The sequence below is a fragment of the Mugil cephalus genome, chromosome 10, assembly GCF_022458985.1.
Source record: "Mugil cephalus isolate CIBA_MC_2020 chromosome 10, CIBA_Mcephalus_1.1, whole genome shotgun sequence".
Classification (NCBI taxonomy): Eukaryota; Metazoa; Chordata; class Actinopteri; order Mugiliformes; family Mugilidae; genus Mugil; species Mugil cephalus.
Window position 1 is genome coordinate 19259707 of NC_061779.1, and position 19811 is coordinate 19279517.

General features: G+C 44.8%; 1 protein-coding gene across 1 annotated transcript; it reads left to right on the forward strand.

The window, feature by feature from the left end:
- Window positions 1-983: 983 nt before the first annotated feature.
- Window positions 984-19602, forward strand: nuak1b (NUAK family, SNF1-like kinase, 1b). The gene is made up of 7 exons (XM_047596567.1): window positions 984-2384; window positions 7600-7720; window positions 11403-11554; window positions 12718-12783; window positions 12900-13019; window positions 14427-14559; window positions 15246-19602. The coding sequence occupies exons 1-7, from the start codon at window positions 2094-2096 to the stop codon at window positions 16337-16339; spliced, it is 1977 nt and encodes a 658-aa protein (XP_047452523.1). The 5' UTR covers window positions 984-2093; the 3' UTR covers window positions 16340-19602.
- The last annotated feature ends 209 nt before the right edge of the window (window positions 19603-19811 follow it).

Consider the following 19811-nt stretch of genomic DNA (forward strand, 5'->3'; position numbering starts at 1 on the left):
TGTCATCATGCACCGCTTTCTTACTACTGTTTTCCCAGCCTGGCCCTTTTTTGCTCTCCATTATATACGAGTTGCTTTGCACATATTTCGTGTTCTCGTGTTTCTGCTATTAATAGCTTGCCTCCATTTCTGTTTATGTGTTACAATCATTTCGCATACCCTCCCCCACTTTTTGTGGCATTTTCATTAGTTGTGAAATACTTTAATCTGATAACAATGTATTTCATCACAAGTTGCTTGTGCCATTATGCTCCTGTCCGATTAACTATTGAATTTCATAAACATTTAGACATGTTGTTGAATAAATTACTTACACCCAACATGCACACTACGTTAGACTATTTGTGACATATAGGTGAAACAATAGGTATGACTGGATTGTTTGTTTCATGACCATGGGCAGCGCTGTTTGTGCATTTTGCCAGTTAATTAAACCACAGCCACAAATCTTTGATTCACGTCATTTATTTCTGCACTTAACTGTGTTAACAAACTAGGAAATGACAATATACACAAGCTAAAACAAACAAAATGAACTATTCAGCTGCAGCTCCTAGTTAATCATGGTAGAAGCTTAAAAATCAAGGGAAATTCAGCTGATTAGAACAAACAAGATTGTACTGGTGGGGTGTGAAGCTGTGAGGAGGACAGAACAAAATCCTGTGGCAGTCTAGAAGTGACACAACCAACCCTGGTGACTCCCCGGAGTTATAGCTCCCCTGTTATAGACCTGTAAATTCAGACAAGAGGTTTCAGGACCGAGTGGGCTGTTGACAGCAGGTTTGATGGTGGGTCATCCCAAATTGCCAGTCTGCTTCGGGTAAAGGTACTAAGCACTACCTAGTAACTCTGGTGGTTAACTGACAACCAATCATATCACATTTGTGGAGGTATTCATTAGTGATGAAAGGGTCTGTAAATGTAAGCAAAGCATAAATATGTGGATCTGTCCTTAAGCTCCCTTTGATAGAAATGGATGGAAGGGGGGTCCAACTCCTCTGCACATGATCCCTGTATACGCCCCTGATAGGCGGCAGTCATATCAGAGATGTGAGAGGGGATGAGAGCACAAAGAGAGGGAAAGAGAACAGACAGGGAAAGAAGAGGAGGAGGAGGAGGAGGAGGAGGTCCGCTTAAACTCCGCCTCCGGTCTTGGATCCTCTCGCATTCCTTCTTCACGGCCCCTCACGCTGAGGATAGAGAGAGAGAAAGGAAAGGAGAAACAGAAGAGGGACACACGAAGCAAGAAGAAGAAGAAGAAGAAGAAGAGGGGGAGCAGCGAAACGACCATGGCAATATCCAAAACGTCTCAGCCCGAGATAGTGTCCGACCACAGCGCACTTCCACCAGCGTCGACCACGGCACGGAGCATGCAGCCGCACAATAGACAGAGTCCTGATGAATGAGGAGCCGTACCTGGGCCGGGGACAAAATGAGGGTCATCTTCATCCAAAACGCCGGTTTCGTCGCAGCTTTCTCGCCTTTCTCGTGATGTTGGCAGCTTTTAGGACGACAGATGATGGGAACGAGCCAGAATTAACCACAGCCAGACCATGCCAGTCAATTGAGGAGTGAGGCGATCAGACCAATTTGTTATTATCTTTCTTTTAATATGATAGAGCTTGCACATTTATTATAGCCAATATATTTGAAACGAAAGTGTGTGTTCAGCTTCCGGCATGCAGCCTGCTGCCGGAATCTGAATGTAGGCGATATTTTATTACGATATTGGCACTATAATGAAATTGTATCCACATAGAGGAGTATGTATCGGGTTATTATGGATCGATGCTTTTAGACCTTTGTGCTCCGTTAGTAATCCGTTAGTAGACTAATTATATAGCGATAATAACATGAACAGGTAGGAGGAGAAATCTCTGTTCACTTTGATCAAAGCCTATTGATCAACCAAGACAATCTGGAAATGTTAGTTTCCGCGTGTGATAATAACATGACTAGCGTTATTCCTTGTAATTTATTTATTTATTATTACTATTATTAGGCCTATAAGTATTATATCATCAAGTCGTTTTAAGTAGGTAGTTTAAACATATTTAACAGTGGGAAGGTTGTTTGAACACTTCCCTAGTAAGATGGAAACCGCTTATTTATCGCCCCACCGGGGGACCACGCGTCCCGGGGCCCAGAAAGGCCAAAGCTCGGTTGGCAAACCGGCGGGGGGTGACCTCTCCCCCGCAGCTCCAGCTCCACCTCCACCTCTACCTGCCGGCAGCTCACCTGACGAGACTGGACGCAGAAACTCGGGCGTGAAGAAGCACCACCACAAGCACAACCTGAAACACCGCTACGAGCTGCTGGAGACGCTGGGAAGAGGCACCTATGGCAAAGTCAAGAAGGCCATCGAGCGGCACTCCGGCAGAGAGGTGAGCCACTTAACAGCTGTAAACATCCGATGCTTATAGGGTGCTGCTGGTGGTGGTGGTGGTGTGTAACGCATGCACATACTTTGGCAGCCACTACAAACAGCGCGGCTCCTAAATGAAGTGGTCTGCACTGAACCGCTCTCCGAGGCGTGTGTTGACCTCCCCATCCTCCCCCACTGGGGATTCCCCCCGTGCTCAGAAAGGGCCCATGGGGCCAGGGAGCTGGCTGCACACGCCTCATCCAACGCGGGGCCTCACGACCGGATGCTGGAGTGCAAATCCGGCTACTGACAGACTGATGCGACTGGAGTGACCCCAGTCAGCGTCATTCAAAGCAGCTAAAAGTCCCCCCTAGAGAAACAGCCAAGGCCCGTTCACATTTTTTTGGTTCAGTGTTGTGTAAACACAGTTAAGTTTGAAGCTCATGATGATTAGATTTCTTATCTGTCACACAGTATCAGGGAGTGAATCTTCATTCTGTGACACTTGGCAAACCATGTAGTAATCTAGCTATACACCAGTGAAGTTTTGTTTCTGTTTCCCTGCGTGGGAGCGTGAGTGTGTTTGCTCTTTCTGTTTCTTGATTAGCTGTGTTGGTCAGAGTAAAACCACCATCTGCTGTTGCGTCCTTGCAGACTGTGCGCATCGATCCAAATATTTCCACGCGTGGCAAAATGTGACCCATGTGCCCATTCTGGCAGGCCACAAGGAATTTTCCATGACCTGAGAATGCCAGGGGGGGGAAACTTAGCACAGGTCAACAATGTCGCCCAATGTTTTCATAGCTCCTGGAAAATGCGTGCTCGACAGGGGGACCATAAACTCTCTCTAAGAGTTTATTCTGTTTTGACCTGTCCCACTTGGCAACTTCTCTTTGTTTATTACGGCCAACCAGTAACGGACTGGCACAAAAAACAAAAAGAGGCCCTGGCAGTTTTGACAAAGAGGTGAAACAGAATCAGCTGAGAGATAAACATTACAGCAACAATTATAACTGCCCCGTAGCCAGCCTGTCACTGCTGCCAACCCTAATGCAAATAATTTCACTAGCATCATAAAATTGCTCTTACCAGTTCATGCAATATATTTGCCGGGCCAGGAGCGACAACATTTGTCGCGCAGTGTACAGTTGTTTACTTTTCTAATGTTTCTCGCTGACAGAGTTCCAAGATTATTCACTGGGGTGATGCTGAACATGTAAACCTTCGAGCCCTCTCTTTCAAATAAATTCTGTTGCCTAATAGCTTCCACTCTCCTGTTATCTGCGGTGCTGCACTGAGCACGGAATTCAGATTTCAAACGGGACGCTTCCCGACTGAGAGTCTGTTTATACTGTGGAAGCCCTCGGAGAAAAAGTGTCTCCGCACAGGATGTAACAACAGAGCGTGACTGCCAGCCACCTTACGGCCCACATGTGTCTGGCGCTGCGTTGCTTTAGTTTAGCTGACCTCTGGCCCAGAGGTAGCCCCTCGTGGCCGTGCAACAGTGCGGTGAGACTCATATGCAGTCCTCTCAAATCGTTCCTCATTCCGCAGACCTAATGAGTAGAGCAGAGCGAGGAGATAAAGTGGGCAAGTATTTGTGAGGCGGTGTGTATGCACGTGTTGGACGGTACTTGAAGATTGATTAGATGTAGGCGTAGCCAGCGAAAGTAGTGACTGTTTTAACTTAAAGCTGTTGTCCCGCTGCATTAGATCACGTACAACCAATCATTGAGACCAATGTGCACAAACTCATGTGTTTGTGGACGACATGTCCAGGGGTTGTATACTCATGAGAGAGATAGAAAGAGGCCACGTGAATATGTTGTGCTCTCTAGATAACTGCAGTGAGAAGGTTGTGTTGACAGGCAATCCTAAAATGGACATTAACACATGAAAGCCTATCCTCAGCAGGAAATGAGATTGGAAGGGGAGGTTAATATCCTGTAGGGGGTGAGCAGTTAGCACAGAGATACAGGGAAGCCCAACACCATAACAAGAGACAGGCAGCCTCGGTTAAAGTGGATACAGAGTCATATTAATATGAGCTCAAAGCACCAGATTACATCATTCCCCAACAATGGATTCAATGGGGAGGTGCACAAGAGGGGAAAACACTGACATTCCTCTGCTATATGTGGTGCCGCTGATGAGGTATTACAAATCCTGGCTGTGTTTGAGAATATAGTTCTCTGGAAAAGTGACTGGCCTCTTCCTCCCACTCACTCTCTCCCTCTCTCTTTCTCCCCCACCCACCCCCCCGACTCTGACTCAGACACACAGTCAACACGACAGATGATCATGATCTTTAGACAATGCAGGGACGACTGAGCTTGTGATGAATACTTCATCTATTTTAATGGCCTGAGAAAGTGCAGGAAGATGTCAGGCTCCACTGAAGCAAAACATGGACTTTCACTTCAAACAAGTCCTTTTGAGAACAAGGAGAGGGGGGCCCAGACGAGGCCGGCCCCATACCTGGCAGAGGCCAGTGTGGGCAGCAGTGCAGCGCCTGTTTACTCTGAGTGACAGTAATAGGGATCCACTTAAGGACAAGCGTAGCTGCGTCAGCCAGCCGCGCCAGCTGGCAAGTGGCTGATCTACAGTTTTGTTTAATGATCCACATCGAGGTCAGAGCAAGGGAACGCAAAGAGATACAGAAGAGATACCTGGATTTGTCTCAAGCCCACTGTGGGAGAGCTGGCTCTTTCAGCGAGTTAGCATACAGTGTAGAATTAAGATAATAGCTGTTAAAGATTGATTACCGTCCTTCTAGGAAGAAAAAGACATTTGGGTTTAGGGCAGCAGTCAGACAGAGACATTTTACTTGGCTTTGTGTGTAACTTTTATAGGTCGTTTCTCAATTGTTGCCTAAATTAATGAATTCCTGAATGAAGTCCTACATTAAATCCAGGAAGGCGACTCACATTCTGTTTGACTACTCAACACCAAAGTCAAAAAAAGTTACACACATTTTGGGGAGCAGTAATAAAATCTTGATGATTCTGATGAGGTAAAGGAAAGTTGTTTGTGTTAAGATACAAACAACTTTTACCAATTATGAACACAGCATGTAAACCCCCTGGACCGTGGCTCGTTCATTATGGTATCATTTTATTTAAATTCTATGTAATCAAGGCATGCTCTGGAAAGGGAGCTATTCCGGTTTGGGGTTATTTTTTATTGATGTACACGGTAATTAGGTTGGCACCCGCTACTGCCTGTGGTTTCGGCTGCATGGAATAAAGCTGGGCTCCTCTGAAATGCTGCAGCCTAGCTAGGAGAGGACAAAAGTTTAAACTAACAGGATTCAGAGTGAACAGACTCCATACAGGCCTGATCAAAGGAAACCCAGGACTCAATCTGAATGTTTAGGCTACAATTAGGGCGATCTGCTAGACTGTGCGCTCTCGATTGGTTTATTTGAAGAAGGCCGCTAAGCTCTCATTTATGGAGTGCATAGGTTCGTGGTTTGAGTGCATCCAGTTGCGGCCGACTCTTAACTCGGTGCCATAACCATGACAATGAAAAATCGTCAAATCAAGTGTTGTTGTTCAACCTTGAATCTCTCTATAACAGGCCCATTTGGCGAGACAAGTAGACTGAATCACTTCCTCGACCACTGCTCAATCTCCTGATTCCTCCATAAAACTCCCAGCAGGCCAGCTTCGCAGGCTGTTTCACATCTAGGTCATTTGCTGTTCCCAATCAGAACGACTAAAAATAAGATGCTGGAAGGTGATTACTGTTTTGTCAAGGACTTTTTGACAGCAGAGGAAACGCACTGTAGCTGCGTAGGTTAGCACTGACAATCAGATTAATGGAGCAGCCAGACCTCTCTTCCTTCCTCCAGAAGCTGTGAACACCTTACTCACCTTTATTTATGGTACTGGCAAATCTCATGGGCGGATATGATGACAGTGTTGGTTGGTCATATAGTTTGGTGCAGTCTGAAATAACTCCTCCAGAAAATCCTGGACAATCGAATTGCGGAGAGTAATGTCCTCTGTCTTTCCTGTTCCCTGTGACTTCTCCACTGAAGCCACCATGAGGTTCACTGCCATGTTTTTGAGATAAAGGCCTGTAATTTCAAAAACTAGTAGCCTATAGTCAACAATGCTCCTCTTTCTGAGTCCTTTACATGCTTTTCTAGTGACAAAATGTTAACTTGTCCAACCCTCAGTGTTTAAGTAGCAGCCAACCTAAAGACACTTCCATCAGCCTAAGCTTTGCTTGGAGTCTAAATACACAAATGTTAGTCTGCTAACACAATAAATAAGATGTTGAACATGGTTCCCATTACTAAACCTCATAACGACATCAGCATTAAGGATGTTAACATTATCATTAAGCACAAAGCACTACTGTGTGCTACATCTTTGCACATGTCCTAAATCACTTCTGATGCACAACTCAGCGCTCGACACTGTGTCCGTGAAAAATGCAATCAGTGAACAAGGGGTGTGATTTTAGACACAGCTAATTAGTTTTATTTTTACCAACATCTGCTCCCAGGTAGGCGGTTGCTATGGAACGCACAATGGTTCACTGTGTGAATCAGCCTTCTGGTGTTTCTTTTAGAGAGGGAATGTGGGTACTGATCATAGCACTACCTGTAGCACTGAATAATACTTGGTTAAATGGAGGCCCAGACCTTGAAAGAGTGCAAAAGTACCTTTATGGCATTTGTGTGTCGGGTTGTTTTTCCGCAAAGAGCACACCTTCATCTTGCCTCGTGCAGAGTAAATTACACAGTGTAAGACTGGGATGAGTTCTCTGTCAGACTCTGGCTGGTATGTCGAGAAGGAGGGGTGAGGTCAAAGGTTACTACACAGGGCCTATAGAACGCCAGAGAGGGGAGGTAAATGAGATTGATGATTTATTTATTTATTTATTTATTGTTCTGGAGGGAGAGAAAGAGATGAACTAATAGATGCCGTGTTGTCTCACTGAGACAGATGTCACATGGTGCGCAGTGCTCGAGCCGTGTACTGAGAAGTGAATTCATGTGACATTAAATGTGTTGTCTTTTAGTTTTCCTTTACAGTGCTCTTTGGTCATTTCCCCTCTTAAATGAAGACAGTTACAGAAACATATCCATGCAGTCAGTTTAATTGAAAATGCATTTTAAACCATTACACATGATGCACTTAAGATGGTTCTTGCTTTAAAATCCAACTTTTTATGTTGCAGTAAGTCATCTGATCAAAGGGTTCTGTGTCTTCCTCTTCCAGGTGGCTATCAAGTCAATCCGGAAGGAGAAGATCAAGGATGAGCAGGACATGGTACACATCCGCAGAGAGATTGAGATCATGTCATCCCTCCGCCACCCACACATCATCTCTATATATGAAGGTGAGGGCCTGATGTGCGCCTGGACATGCGCGCAGACCCGTGACAAATCACTCGCACTCGTTTGACTCGAACACACATAAACAAAAACACACATGTCCAAAATTCTCCCCTCCTTCGACTCATTTAGCACTCGTGGCCAAGCTGCAGGACTGTCATGTTATGACATGCAGATGTCATAATAAGTCCTGGACTACAGCTCTGGGATGTTATTCATCTCCTCTGTCTGGCTGCCTGGGCCAGTAAAAGTTTGGATGGCTTTGACGGTGTGCATCTGGATCTCTGTCAATGTGTGTGTGTGTGTGTGTGTGTGTGTGTGTGTGTGTGTGTGTGTGTGTTGAAAGTTTGTGTTTATAAGAAGGGTGATATTCTAAGGGATTGCCTCTCCCACATCAGAGGTCTCATCCCTTGTCTTCCCTGGTCTTGATCTCAGGGCCAGACATCTGCTGATACTTAGAGACAACAGCAGCTGGGAACCAGACTGTAGTTGTGCATGTGTGCAGATATGTGTGTCTTTATAACTCCCAGTGCACGTATGTCAACGTGCAAGCCCGTGTGCACGCTTCTGTGCATGTGAGTAAAGCGAGGGAGACTGTGGACTGACCCCAGTCACCCAGGCTTGCACCCTGTCTGACTCCGGTCCAGTGCTATGCAGTGGGAGGAAAGACTTTAAACCTATCTTGGAGCAACGACAACATATATCTAGCACAGGAAGCAACTCTCTGAATATCAAAGCCTTCGAGTCAGGCTTAGACAGCTAATGCACATTTATTCTCCGGGACCTCCTATTTTGTTATACGAGTCCTTTTGAATGACCTTAACCTCACTGGAAGAAAACGCAGATTAGAATTAATGGTGAGTGTAAAGGTTGAACAATTCCCATTGAATTTTTCGGCATATTGCTTGCCATTAATCATTTCTCATATCATCGTCTGGGCCTGTGTGCAGGTTTTTGTTTTTTTTTTTAAGTCACAAGGCACTGCGGTGTGAGTTGGTTTCATATGATTTGTGACCTGTGACTATTTTTACGCCTGTGTCAACAAAGCAACGGTTTCAGTGCCCTTTGCAGGATAGCTGCAGGTTGTGCGCCACTGCCCAAACTGGCTTACCCACTGCCCTTTGTTCAAAGTCTCCAGGTTGCTATCAGCACTGTGTATATACAACAAACATATTTGTCATGGGAACTCGCCAGTAGTCAGCTGGAGGCATGAAGTGCAGCTGACTTTTATGTGTTTTGGACGAGAATGATTAAAAGAACACCCGGCTTTATAAACTAAGTTGAGCATGTATTGTGTTTTCTATGAGTAGTCTTCCTTTACAAGCGGCCTACTCCACCAAGAAACTCCAGCAGAGTCATTTCTCTCGCTCTTTGGTGTTCCTCCTCAACCCCAGCGTTTACTGTTGTGGCCTGGCCTCCGCCCAGTTTTGCTTTAGAGATATATAGGAGGCCCCGAGATTTGTGTATCCGGCAACACCCTCTTCAACAGCCCCTGCTAACTGCCTTGTGAGAAGCAAAGCTGAACCAGATGTGTGCGTGAAGATTGATTTTTACCACTCCCTCACATTCTGCATCCATCAGCATGCTGTGCAGCGCATTTAAAAGCGGATTTTGCTCTTTGCTCCTCAGGCGTAGCCATGTATCTTTGTGCCTTCCCTTCAAAACAAAAAGTCAACCCCAAAGAATGCTGTAAATGCACAAACTGATACGTCCAAATGAAAAGTTACGGCCACGTTCGCATATAAAGAGACAGATGGTGCTAGGCTAACATGGAGGAATTTGGGAAAGTTAGTTATATATTCTGTGCAGAAAACGTGATGCTGTAGTCATAGTCTGTAGTCATGTTTTTGGGCACTAGTTAAACCAACAAGATATAAAACATTGATGAGTAAAAATGACAGTTGTTGATGGGCGGAATTTTTTTGTTCTACCTTCAGGCAGAGCTGAAGCTAAACCAACAGGCTACTGGGTGAAGCTTGGTATTAATCCACTCATTCAGCTCTGTGCCAGAAAGCAAATAAGTGCATCTTTGAACATCTTCAGAAAAAAAAAACCTAGAGGCACTCGGCATAAACCCACTCAAATCAAAACATGTTCCGTCAGTGCTTGCTAACATGTTGTTTACTTCAGTAGTATCCCTCCCCTGAGTGGAACAGCGGTCTATCATCAGTGCAGGCAGTAGGACAATGGGTGCTAATTAGTCAGATGTGAGGGCCTGACCCGTGAACAAAGCCCAGTGAGTGACAGCGAGGGTTGTAGTGGTGGCTGGTGTACCCAACGGGCTGTAACAAACCCACGTTATGTAAGCTAGGTAATTACTTCATCCCCAGGGGTCAAAGGTAAATGGGAGTGCAAGCTGAGAATTGGCTCTTCAAGCAGAGCCCCATCAAGGATCACTGGGAATATCACCCCGGGTCACCACTCTCTCCACCAATCAGAGGGCTGGATCTGCTCTGGCCTCCCGAGTGCTTGGCTTACATCCCGTCTGTTACTTCCCATGCAGCCAGACAGTCACAATAAGGGAGCATTACCATCACTCAGCAACTGTGTGTTTTCATAGAGGATTATATCTTTAAAAGAACCCCGGGAGGGGAAGGGAGGCGCGCTCAGGAAAGCAGTGTGACAGACTATGAAGGTGCTCGCTCAAGGGTGCAGAAAAGCAGAGGCCCTCACCCCTGGTGACCCTGCTGTGTGGGAAAATCAACACGCACAATGTGTAGCAACATGGCCGACTGTGTTGTTGTCATCTCCTTAGCGTTTCTTTGGTCCTATTCTCTCTCCCTCTCCATCCGCCTAACCAAAGTCTTTCCCTTCATGCCAAGAGGAATATGTTGCCAAGCTGAAATTATGCACCAGGAGGCTAAAAACTGACACAGAATGATATGTTTGGTGAGCTGCAGTTGGACAGTGACGCATTAGTACAACTGTAATAACTTTCAACAGTCAGCAGATGTGAAACAGGTTGCTGTTTAAATTCAAATGATACTATGAAACAAATAAAAAAATAGTATTAGGATTTCGTCAGTTTTATTATTTCATTTAATTTATTTTGGTTAAATAAATCCATGGAAGAAATGTTTTTATTACTTTCACTTTTAGAAACACACGGAAAAAAACAGTTCATTGAGAAAAAGAGGAACCCCTTACCTAGACTGAATTACTGATGAGTAAAGCATGACATGAAATATGTATCCTCTGAGCCCCAGACTGCCCCAGTATGGTGGTTAGGATTTTGGGTATGTGTTGTGAAAAGTGACGACACGATGCGAAGGTGAAATGTGACACGTCCAGGTTATCTTTTGACACTACGGCGGACTCTCCTCTCAATTTAAATCTCATTTATTTGCCTGTTTTCACTCCTCTCCGCTCGCAGTGGTCTCTGAGGAGTGGGCTTGCTTAAGTTAACAGCTCCTCCCTTGCAGTGTTGCAAAGGAGTCAAGCCCATGAGGTGGGGTTTGGGTGATGTAACCCTGGGAGAAGCGCAGAGATGTAATTGTGCTCCTCTGGAATTTTGATCTAAAGGGGGGTTGAACTGGTTCACTATTTCTACAACAACGTGCACTTGTGTTTTTGTCCCGATCAAATTAATGTGAAAGGAGTTTGGAATTCGTCATCCCGTTGCTGTTTCTGTTAATGTAGATATATTTCACTAACGGTGCTCTCAATTATTTTCTTATCGTTTGTCAGTGTTTGAGAACAAGGACAAGATTGTGATTGTGATGGAGTATGCCAGCAAGGGCGAGCTGTACGATTATATCAGCGAGCGCCGGCGCCTGAGTGAGCGAGAGACTCGACACTTCTTCAGACAGATAGTCTCTGCTGTGCACCACTGCCACAAGGTGAGAACACCCATTCCACACCTTACATAGAGAAAAGCACGCACATTCATTCTTCTGGTCGACTTAAATATCTCTTTGTCCCTCTCACGCACATTCAGACGTTGTTTTCCAAGCTTACTGTAACATAAACCATGCACCTCCACATTCGGCCATATAGCCGGTTAATCTGCCGGCCATACACTGTATGCTTTTCTTGGCTCGCTGGTGTTAGGGAGTCATCTGTTTCTGAGTGGAGATGGAACACAGGCCAGTTTAATTCAGGCTTGTGCTCCGATTGCAGTGCAACAAACAGGCCCCGCATTAGCTCTGCACTCATCTGTTGCCACACACACGGATGTATGTCCCGACATACCCCCACAGCTTTTCCCTCGAGATTTAGCTGCGGCCACACCCACATCGACCCCACACCCAACTACTGTCGAAACCCCCCAGAGTTCATTTGGATGGGCTCCCTTCTTGTCACTCTCTTCCCAAATGAGAGAGAAATGATGTCATTGTCGTCAGATTGGAGAGTCCCAGACAGCCATGAATGATGAGTCACCACCACCAAGCGTAGCCTCCTGCTGGGTGGGGTGATGTGAGTCAGTGACACAGCGCTTCTATCTACCAATCAGGATCATGTGAACATGAAGCCCATGCTAGAAAATAACCAATTAGAGGTGTAAAACTCAAGCCGCTGTGTGTGTGTGTGTGTGTAGGCAGTAGAGGGGGGTGTTGACAGGTGAAGTCACTCCTCCACATCTGAGCCGGAGTTCTCTGTCTGCATACCACATGTTAATTCCTTCATTTTTTTTTTTTTTTTTTTTTTGTTAAACCCGGGCATTAGCGACACAGTTGTTTCTTATCTCATGATGCTGTGAGAACATCATTCATGCAGTGTGGTAATTACAGGCTCATGTTTATGTGACACATGTGAGTCGATCTGAAAAGAAAATCACAGCAGATGTCAGCATAAAAACTCTAGAGGGGACAACACCAATTAAAGAGAACTAGACCAACAGGCTGCCTTGATTTCCCCTGAGAGCCACGAGCTAGCTTTGTCGGAGTAAATCATCTCTTAATACAATGGACTGTTTATTACTTGGATCCATCTCTCATGAATAATATATTGATATAGATACATCAGTCATTCCGTTTTTTTTTTCCTTCTCACTGTCTTGTAGAACGGAGTGGTGCACAGGGATCTGAAACTGGAAAATGTGCTACTGGATGAAAACTGTAATATTAAGGTAAGTCTCCCTCTTGATCTTTGATGCGTTACCCATCGGCCTGTTAATACCTCACCTCAGATGATCTTTGTCCGAGGGATTAACGGCTGGTGTAAAAATCACGCCTCTTTTCACAGATTGCTGACTTTGGGCTGTCCAACCTCTACCACAAGGACAAGCTGCTGCAAACCTTCTGTGGCAGCCCGCTCTATGCTTCACCAGAGATTGTAAATGGGAGACCATACCGTGGCCCAGAGGTGAGGCTCAATGAACCACACAGCAGCCAAAGCTGAAATCACAGCTTCTTGCATGTAAACGTCATAGAAATTGAATTTGGTATCATCCCCGACCTTATGCAACGGTCGCTGCTATTATCTAAGCAGTGATTCTCATAATTATGGAGTCCATACACAAAGTAGTGGTGGGTAGGTTTCTATTTTCAGCCTCTTTGATGGGATTAGTCCCCAGTCAAACTCCACGGTAGATCAGCGTAGATACTGTCTGCATTTCCGACAATGTTTGGGTCCTTTGAAGTGGAGAACTGAAGGATAACTTTTACTCACTTTGTCTTCCGCTTAACTGGATTGGAATGAGCGTTGCAGCCTCAAAGAGCTCTCATGGTCAAAGCCGGTGTCTACAAGGAATAGTGAAAGTTTGGCCCCCTGAGCCATTTATCTGGAAAGTACAGATTCGCACTGAAGGGCGGTGGCTCCACAGTTGCATCAGTTATATAAAACAAAGCAATGGAGCAAAAAGCTGCATTTTTAGATATTCAAGCCGAACCGTTCAATTTAGCACGATTCACTATAATTTACTCAGGAGTGCTAAAAACGACAGCACTCCGATTGCAATAGAAATTACAGAACCGCAGTTGGGGTGAGGCCGCAAATTACAGCAAACACAGGCAACAAAAATAGAGCCCAACAATAGTGCGTGCACCGTCTCGCCCTCGTCAACGGACCAATGGCAGCCAGAGAGTGAAACATTCTTGGTGTGGGTCAGGAGACTTAAAGGAAGTGCACCAACTCCTTCCTCTTCCTCTTCCTAGACTATGTCTCAAAGCTTCAGCTACCGCCGTCAAATCCACATTCCTCAGGACATCTCATCGTCCCCTAGCTACAGGCATTCTCTCTTTGTCTCTCACACACCAACTCACAGAGAAAGATGAGTCATCACCGTGTTGACAGGATATCACGACTTTGCCATCTCTGCCGGTCTCACAACCCTCTCACTTCTCTTGTGGCTCTGCAAGTCTTATGTAACTGCTTAGAAAGCCACAGTGCATTAGGTCGGCGGTCAGAAACTTCTTACTTCTGCCTGACGGAGCAGGAGAGAGTGGGGCCGAGTTTTCGAATGTAAACAAGCAATTTTCCCACCAGAGGGCTGGCATTTATCAGAATTTCTTCAAAAGACATCCTTGAGAAGCACTAAAATGTCACAAGCTCTTTAGCGGCGATGTTCTTGCGTGAAAAAGTGATTGGGGTACTTATTTATGTCAAAGTAAACTCCAGAGAAAAATTCAAAGCTCTGCACTGATGCTAAGCAGACCTGTGCTCATTCCACAACGCTCATTTTTATGTCATGAATCACTAATCAAAACAGGGCTCTGGAGACTTTTTGTTTAATTTATGACCAGTTTACGACCAAGTTTTTCCTTCCACCAGGTGGACAGCTGGGCTCTTGGGGTGCTGCTGTATACCTTGGTCTATGGAACTATGCCATTTGACGGGGGAGACCACAAGAACCTCATTCGCCAGATTAGCAACGGCGAGTACAAAGAGCCCACTCAGTCCTCAGGTACTGCGAGAATCTCTGCTGCAGTCTGCATCTCTTGTGATTATTTTGTCATGCTGGGAAAAAACACCTGATTTCAGTTCTTTGTATAAATCATAACCTACACTTGGCAAATCTAGTTCAGATGGTGCACAGATGAAAACATCCAGGGCTCTTTTTATGTCAGTTCCAGAAAATCTGAAAGTCTTTAAGATTCTGTCTGAATGTACACAAACTGTATAGGAGAACTGGCCTGTTGCATAACACATGATGCTCTATGCTGTTTTTGTCCAGACATTATAAAGAAGCTTAATAGTATCATCCTAGCTACAAACTTTCGGTAACATGTTATAATTATAATTGTGTTTAAATTGTTTTGGGATTGCAATTATATGATTCAAATTTAAATATCATAAATTAATCAAGCTTAGTTTTATGTCCTTTATCTTGCAGGTCAGATCGTAATATAACATGATAGCACTCGGCAGTGACTAAACATAGGATTTTTTGTATTTGAAGATTCAATTAAATTGAACTATAACTTATATTTAAAACAACGACAAAAAAAAAGTGGGATGTCAGTATTGATTGTATCAACCATAGCAAGTTCCAGCATTTTCAGATTACCAACTCGGTTAGTGCTGTTTTTATTTCTAGTGACGTGCAACATGAGCAAGTATACAGATTGTTCTTGGTCTGTTTCTTGGTAGATGCCCGTGGACTGATCCGCTGGATGTTGATGGTAAACCCTGAGCGCCGGGCTACGGTGGAGGACATAGCCAATCACTGGTGGGTGAACTGGGGCTGGAAGAACAGTGTGTGCGACTGCGAGACCCAACGTGACCATGGAGGCTCGCCCATGCTGGCCCGTTTCATCGACTGGCAGAACCGCACTGAGCCACGTGGTTCTGGAGCCAAAGCTGTAGCCATGCCCCAGCTGTTGCGCCAGAGGTCCAAAAAGGCCAAGAAGGAAAATGTTGAGGCAGGGCAGACCCATTGTGAAGCAGAGGACAAGCCAGGTCTGAAGAGACCCAAGGGCATCCTTAAGACCAGGGTTACCGAGGAGCAGCAGTCTGTCAGCCCAGATGAGGTTGAGTTGGGTCAGGCGGGGCTGCCACAACAAGCCGAAGGTGGAGAGGAGGGCTTAAGCCCAGATCAGGAGGAAGAGGAGCCTACTCTGGGAGGAGGCTCACCAGCTAAGATAGTGCCATCTCTGCCCAAAAAAGGCATCTTGAAGAACAACCAACAGCGGGAATCAGGGTATTACTCGTCCCCAGAGCGCAGCGAGTCCTCCGAGCTTTTAGGGGGAACCAGTATGTCTCTGCTAGCCACCTCCCCGCCCAAGAGAGTGATGGGGAGAAAGGGCATCTTGAAGCGAAATGGCAAGTACTCCACCTACAGCGGGGCCCCATCAGCAACAACGGTGGCTGGAGTCCTTGGCGAGCCTCCTCCCTCTACTGACTCTGGTTTGTCCCGCAGTCAGAGTCGACCCTCCAGTATAGTGGGGGAAGACAGCTCCGCATTGTCCCTGTCCCCCACCTCCCTCAGTGGGGCTGAGTGGCATCCCTCCACCACCCACCTCCGCCCAAACATCAGGGCCTGCGTCTCAGCCGAAAACCTGCTGCAGCTTGCCAACTTCAAGGGTTTTCAGGCAGCCCCACCTCTCCAAGGACCCAAATTCAGCCGTGGCCCCAAAACGAAAGGCTCCCCAGGGGACAATGGCAGCTTCTCCTTGCTGGGGGACCTGGAGGACATGACTCAGGTGTACCAGCAAGCCCTGGACATCAGCAGCAACCTCACTTAAACGGCGGGTGACAGAGAGAGAAAAAGCGAGAGATTTAAACATGAATGTGTGAGTGCATGCGTGTGTACAGGTGTGTATGCAAGGCATTAACGACCGGTGCGTTACCGGGATACGCCGATGGGAGGTCGCAGCTTTTCAAACGGGGCTAAAATCTTGATGGGAAAGATATGTCTGCGCACACACAGATGTACACACTGAGGTGCACTTCTCTGGCTAGAGGAAATTCAGTTAAGGTTTTGTGAACAGGAAAGAGACGGAGCTGGCACGAGAGAATGCCACCCAGTCTGCTTTCTTGGCCCGCCCATAGACTTTGCTGTGTTCAACATGTTTACATATTCAGCAAGAAGGCAAGTTAGAATCACAAACGCAGCAACCAGAAAGTGGTTGGCTCTGCCCGTACACCACCCATTTTGAATATGAGTTTACAAAAGCACCTTAAAACTCACACAGAGCACAGGCTTTTGTGATCTTTACTTCCTTTAAAAAAAAAAAAAATGAAACAAACCAGGGTCTTGTTCCAAAAATAACTAACATTGATTATTGATTATTTATTAATATTTTGTAGCTTTAGGTTTTAAAACTGGTGGGTGCTGGCTAATTACTGGAAGAGTCCAAAGCTCCTTGTCTCCAACACTTTGTGTGGAACTGACATATATAATTATGTTACTCAGTGATGAGCAACATATATATATACTCAACATATATAACTAAGTCTGCGCATGTAAGACACGCAGGCAAATATTCCTTCATAAAAGCGTATGTCCTATATATGTGTATGATACTAGGGAATATGTAGGAAGTGCCTTTTTTGATTCACAATAAAAAAATTATGTATGTCATTTCCTTAAAGTGGAGGGAAAAGCCAGGCCAACCTGTCACCAGTTGTGCTTTTTTTTAAGAAAAATTAATTTTATTTTTATGTTGTTTGTGAATGTGGAATGACCCAGGGCCTTCGGATCACAGCCGACTATCTTTACTAGTTCAGGGGTGTAGAGGTCAGTCTGAGATCAAAGAGTCTTGTCTGCTCCTGACATGCTCCTTCCACAAGTACAATAACACACAGAGATCCACGTAAAATAAAGTGTCCACAGTTTGGTTAGCCAGGAGTTTAAATGGCTTGGTTGAACACAGCTGGCACTGCAAGAGGTCTGGAGGGACTCACCTAGTGGGACATCTATGAAGGGAGGTGGTGCAGACACCGTCTCACAGTCCTGGAATGTGCCTTGCACTTTCAACCTTGCTCGTTACACATTTTCAAGACTACCTGATAAAACAGGCTGTTTAGTCAGAGAAGCTTTTTTTTTAAAAAACCAAAGACACGAAAGGTGTTTTCCATCGTCAGACTAGTTAAGTTTTCACACGCAGCTCTGCAAAAGAGCAAAGTAAGGCGGTTTGTTTTAGCCCAGTGATGACACAGCGAATTCCTCAGACAAATCCCAGAGACGTGTTGGTGCTAGAGATCTCTATCAGCACCAGCCCGAGTCAGCACAGGTGGGATATGCGGTCCGCTCTCGGGCCTCCAGCTGTGTATACTAGTTCATTATGTCAACCAAGCACAATTAGCCAGCTATTGTTTTCGTTTGAGCGTAAGAAAGAGGCAGGGTGTAGAGATTCGTAGCTAGAGGGAGAAGAAAAGCGTGTGAAAGAGTGATGCACGGAGCCGGTGCTGAGATTAGAAAGGACTTCTCTGTGAAACACAGAAAAGGTCGAGATGTTAGATTCATTTGTTTTTGAAGGAATTGTAACGTAGACTAGTGAAAGTAAAGAAAGTGAGTAGAAAGAGTAGATGGAAAGTTTTTGTTTTACACCAAAGATGAGATGAAGCTTTGACGCGGACGGCTGGGATTCCTTCGGACTTTTCTTTGACCTGGGAATCCCCACCGGTGGATGAAATCATCCCCGCATTGGCTTTACCTCACGTTTGTTTTATTTTTCTTCTTTTTTTGTTTTTGTTTGAGATGCTGGAGGCTGTTGATACAGCTTGTCTGAGGGTCAGCGTGTGACTTGTGTCTCCTGTATGGCCTTAGAAAGGGTGTTATACTTTTTAATAGCAGAAAAAACAACCAGAGAAACGTGAAACATGAAGTGATGCGGATGGAAAAGCACGTAGTGGATGACCCCAAGGAAAAAGATCACGCGTTGAATGTTTTCAGTGGTCTGCTTGTGTGAAGGAACGGCCCTGGGTACTGGTTCAAATAAAAGATCCATATTGCATTATATTGCATTTTATTGCCTTTTGTATTGCATTTTATTGTCAACTGGATTTACAGTGAGAAAATTATACTATGTTAGTATTTTGTTTTATTATGCTTCTGTTTTTGATTTTCCAAAATATAAGAAACTTTATATTGCTTTATGTTATGGCAGAAAAAAACTTCCTTCCTTGAAGTATAAGAACTTCCCTCCACGACAAATCTGATGTGAAATTGGTGTAATCTTATTTCCCCCTGTTTTGGTACACCCGAGGGTCAGGTGAACATCCAAATGACAACAACAGCTCTTGAAAAATAAACTCTTAGGACAAAATACAAGCGTTTGTACCGATATTTCAGCAGCTGAGCCTAAGAAAATTGTATTTCCACCTCTACCAAAGCAGGGGAGGCCCAAAATGCTGCAACAACACCGGGAGAAAAGGAATGAAAGCAATGGAAAGAACCTGATGATGAAACTTTATCTCTGCCAAACTGGAAATTACTGGTGCATATCTGTTAGAAAGTCTAATCATAGGAAAACTTGACTGGATATTGTTATGACAATAATAATAAATTAGTATTATTATGTTATTTAAGTATTATTTTCGTTACAGCTCATTACTATTGCTGGCTACTGCCACAATTTTGGATTTATTGTTTTTTTTTGTCTGCGGGTGATCCTGGACTGCCAAGGTTTATTAAGTTGCGTGCCTTTGGTATCTTTCATAAACCTTTTTTTTTTTTTTTTGATAATGAAAGTTATTATCAATGTGTTTTTTTTATACTTGTATTTATTGATCAAGCCATTTAAAAATTGTTGTCAAAGTACTCCGTGTTCATGCTTCGCACCGTGCGTGTAGCGTTCAGGACACTAGAATAAATATCGTTGCTTGTTGGAAATGGAGCGGTATCATCTCATTGTGAAGGCAGTGGTCACGTGTGTATTCTTAGGGTTAAGAGATCAATAAAACTTCTGCAAATCCTGTACAATGTCTTAACTTGTTCATTCGGGTCAATGCAATGCCCCTGTAGTACTGTACCAACTCAAATAAATGGATCTTGAAAGTAAAATGCGTTTTGCTTCTCTTGTCCTTAAGTTTTATACTATTACAAGCAAGACAAAAAGCTGGCAAAGCTGTCTCTCACCTCCTACAGGCATTCCTTTGATGTCAGACCTTCAACCCTGACCCCACCTTACTTAAAATAGGAAGATCTTCACATTTACAACCTTATTATTTCTGGTTTGAACCCGTGGTGAAACTGGAAAAACAAGCAGTCCC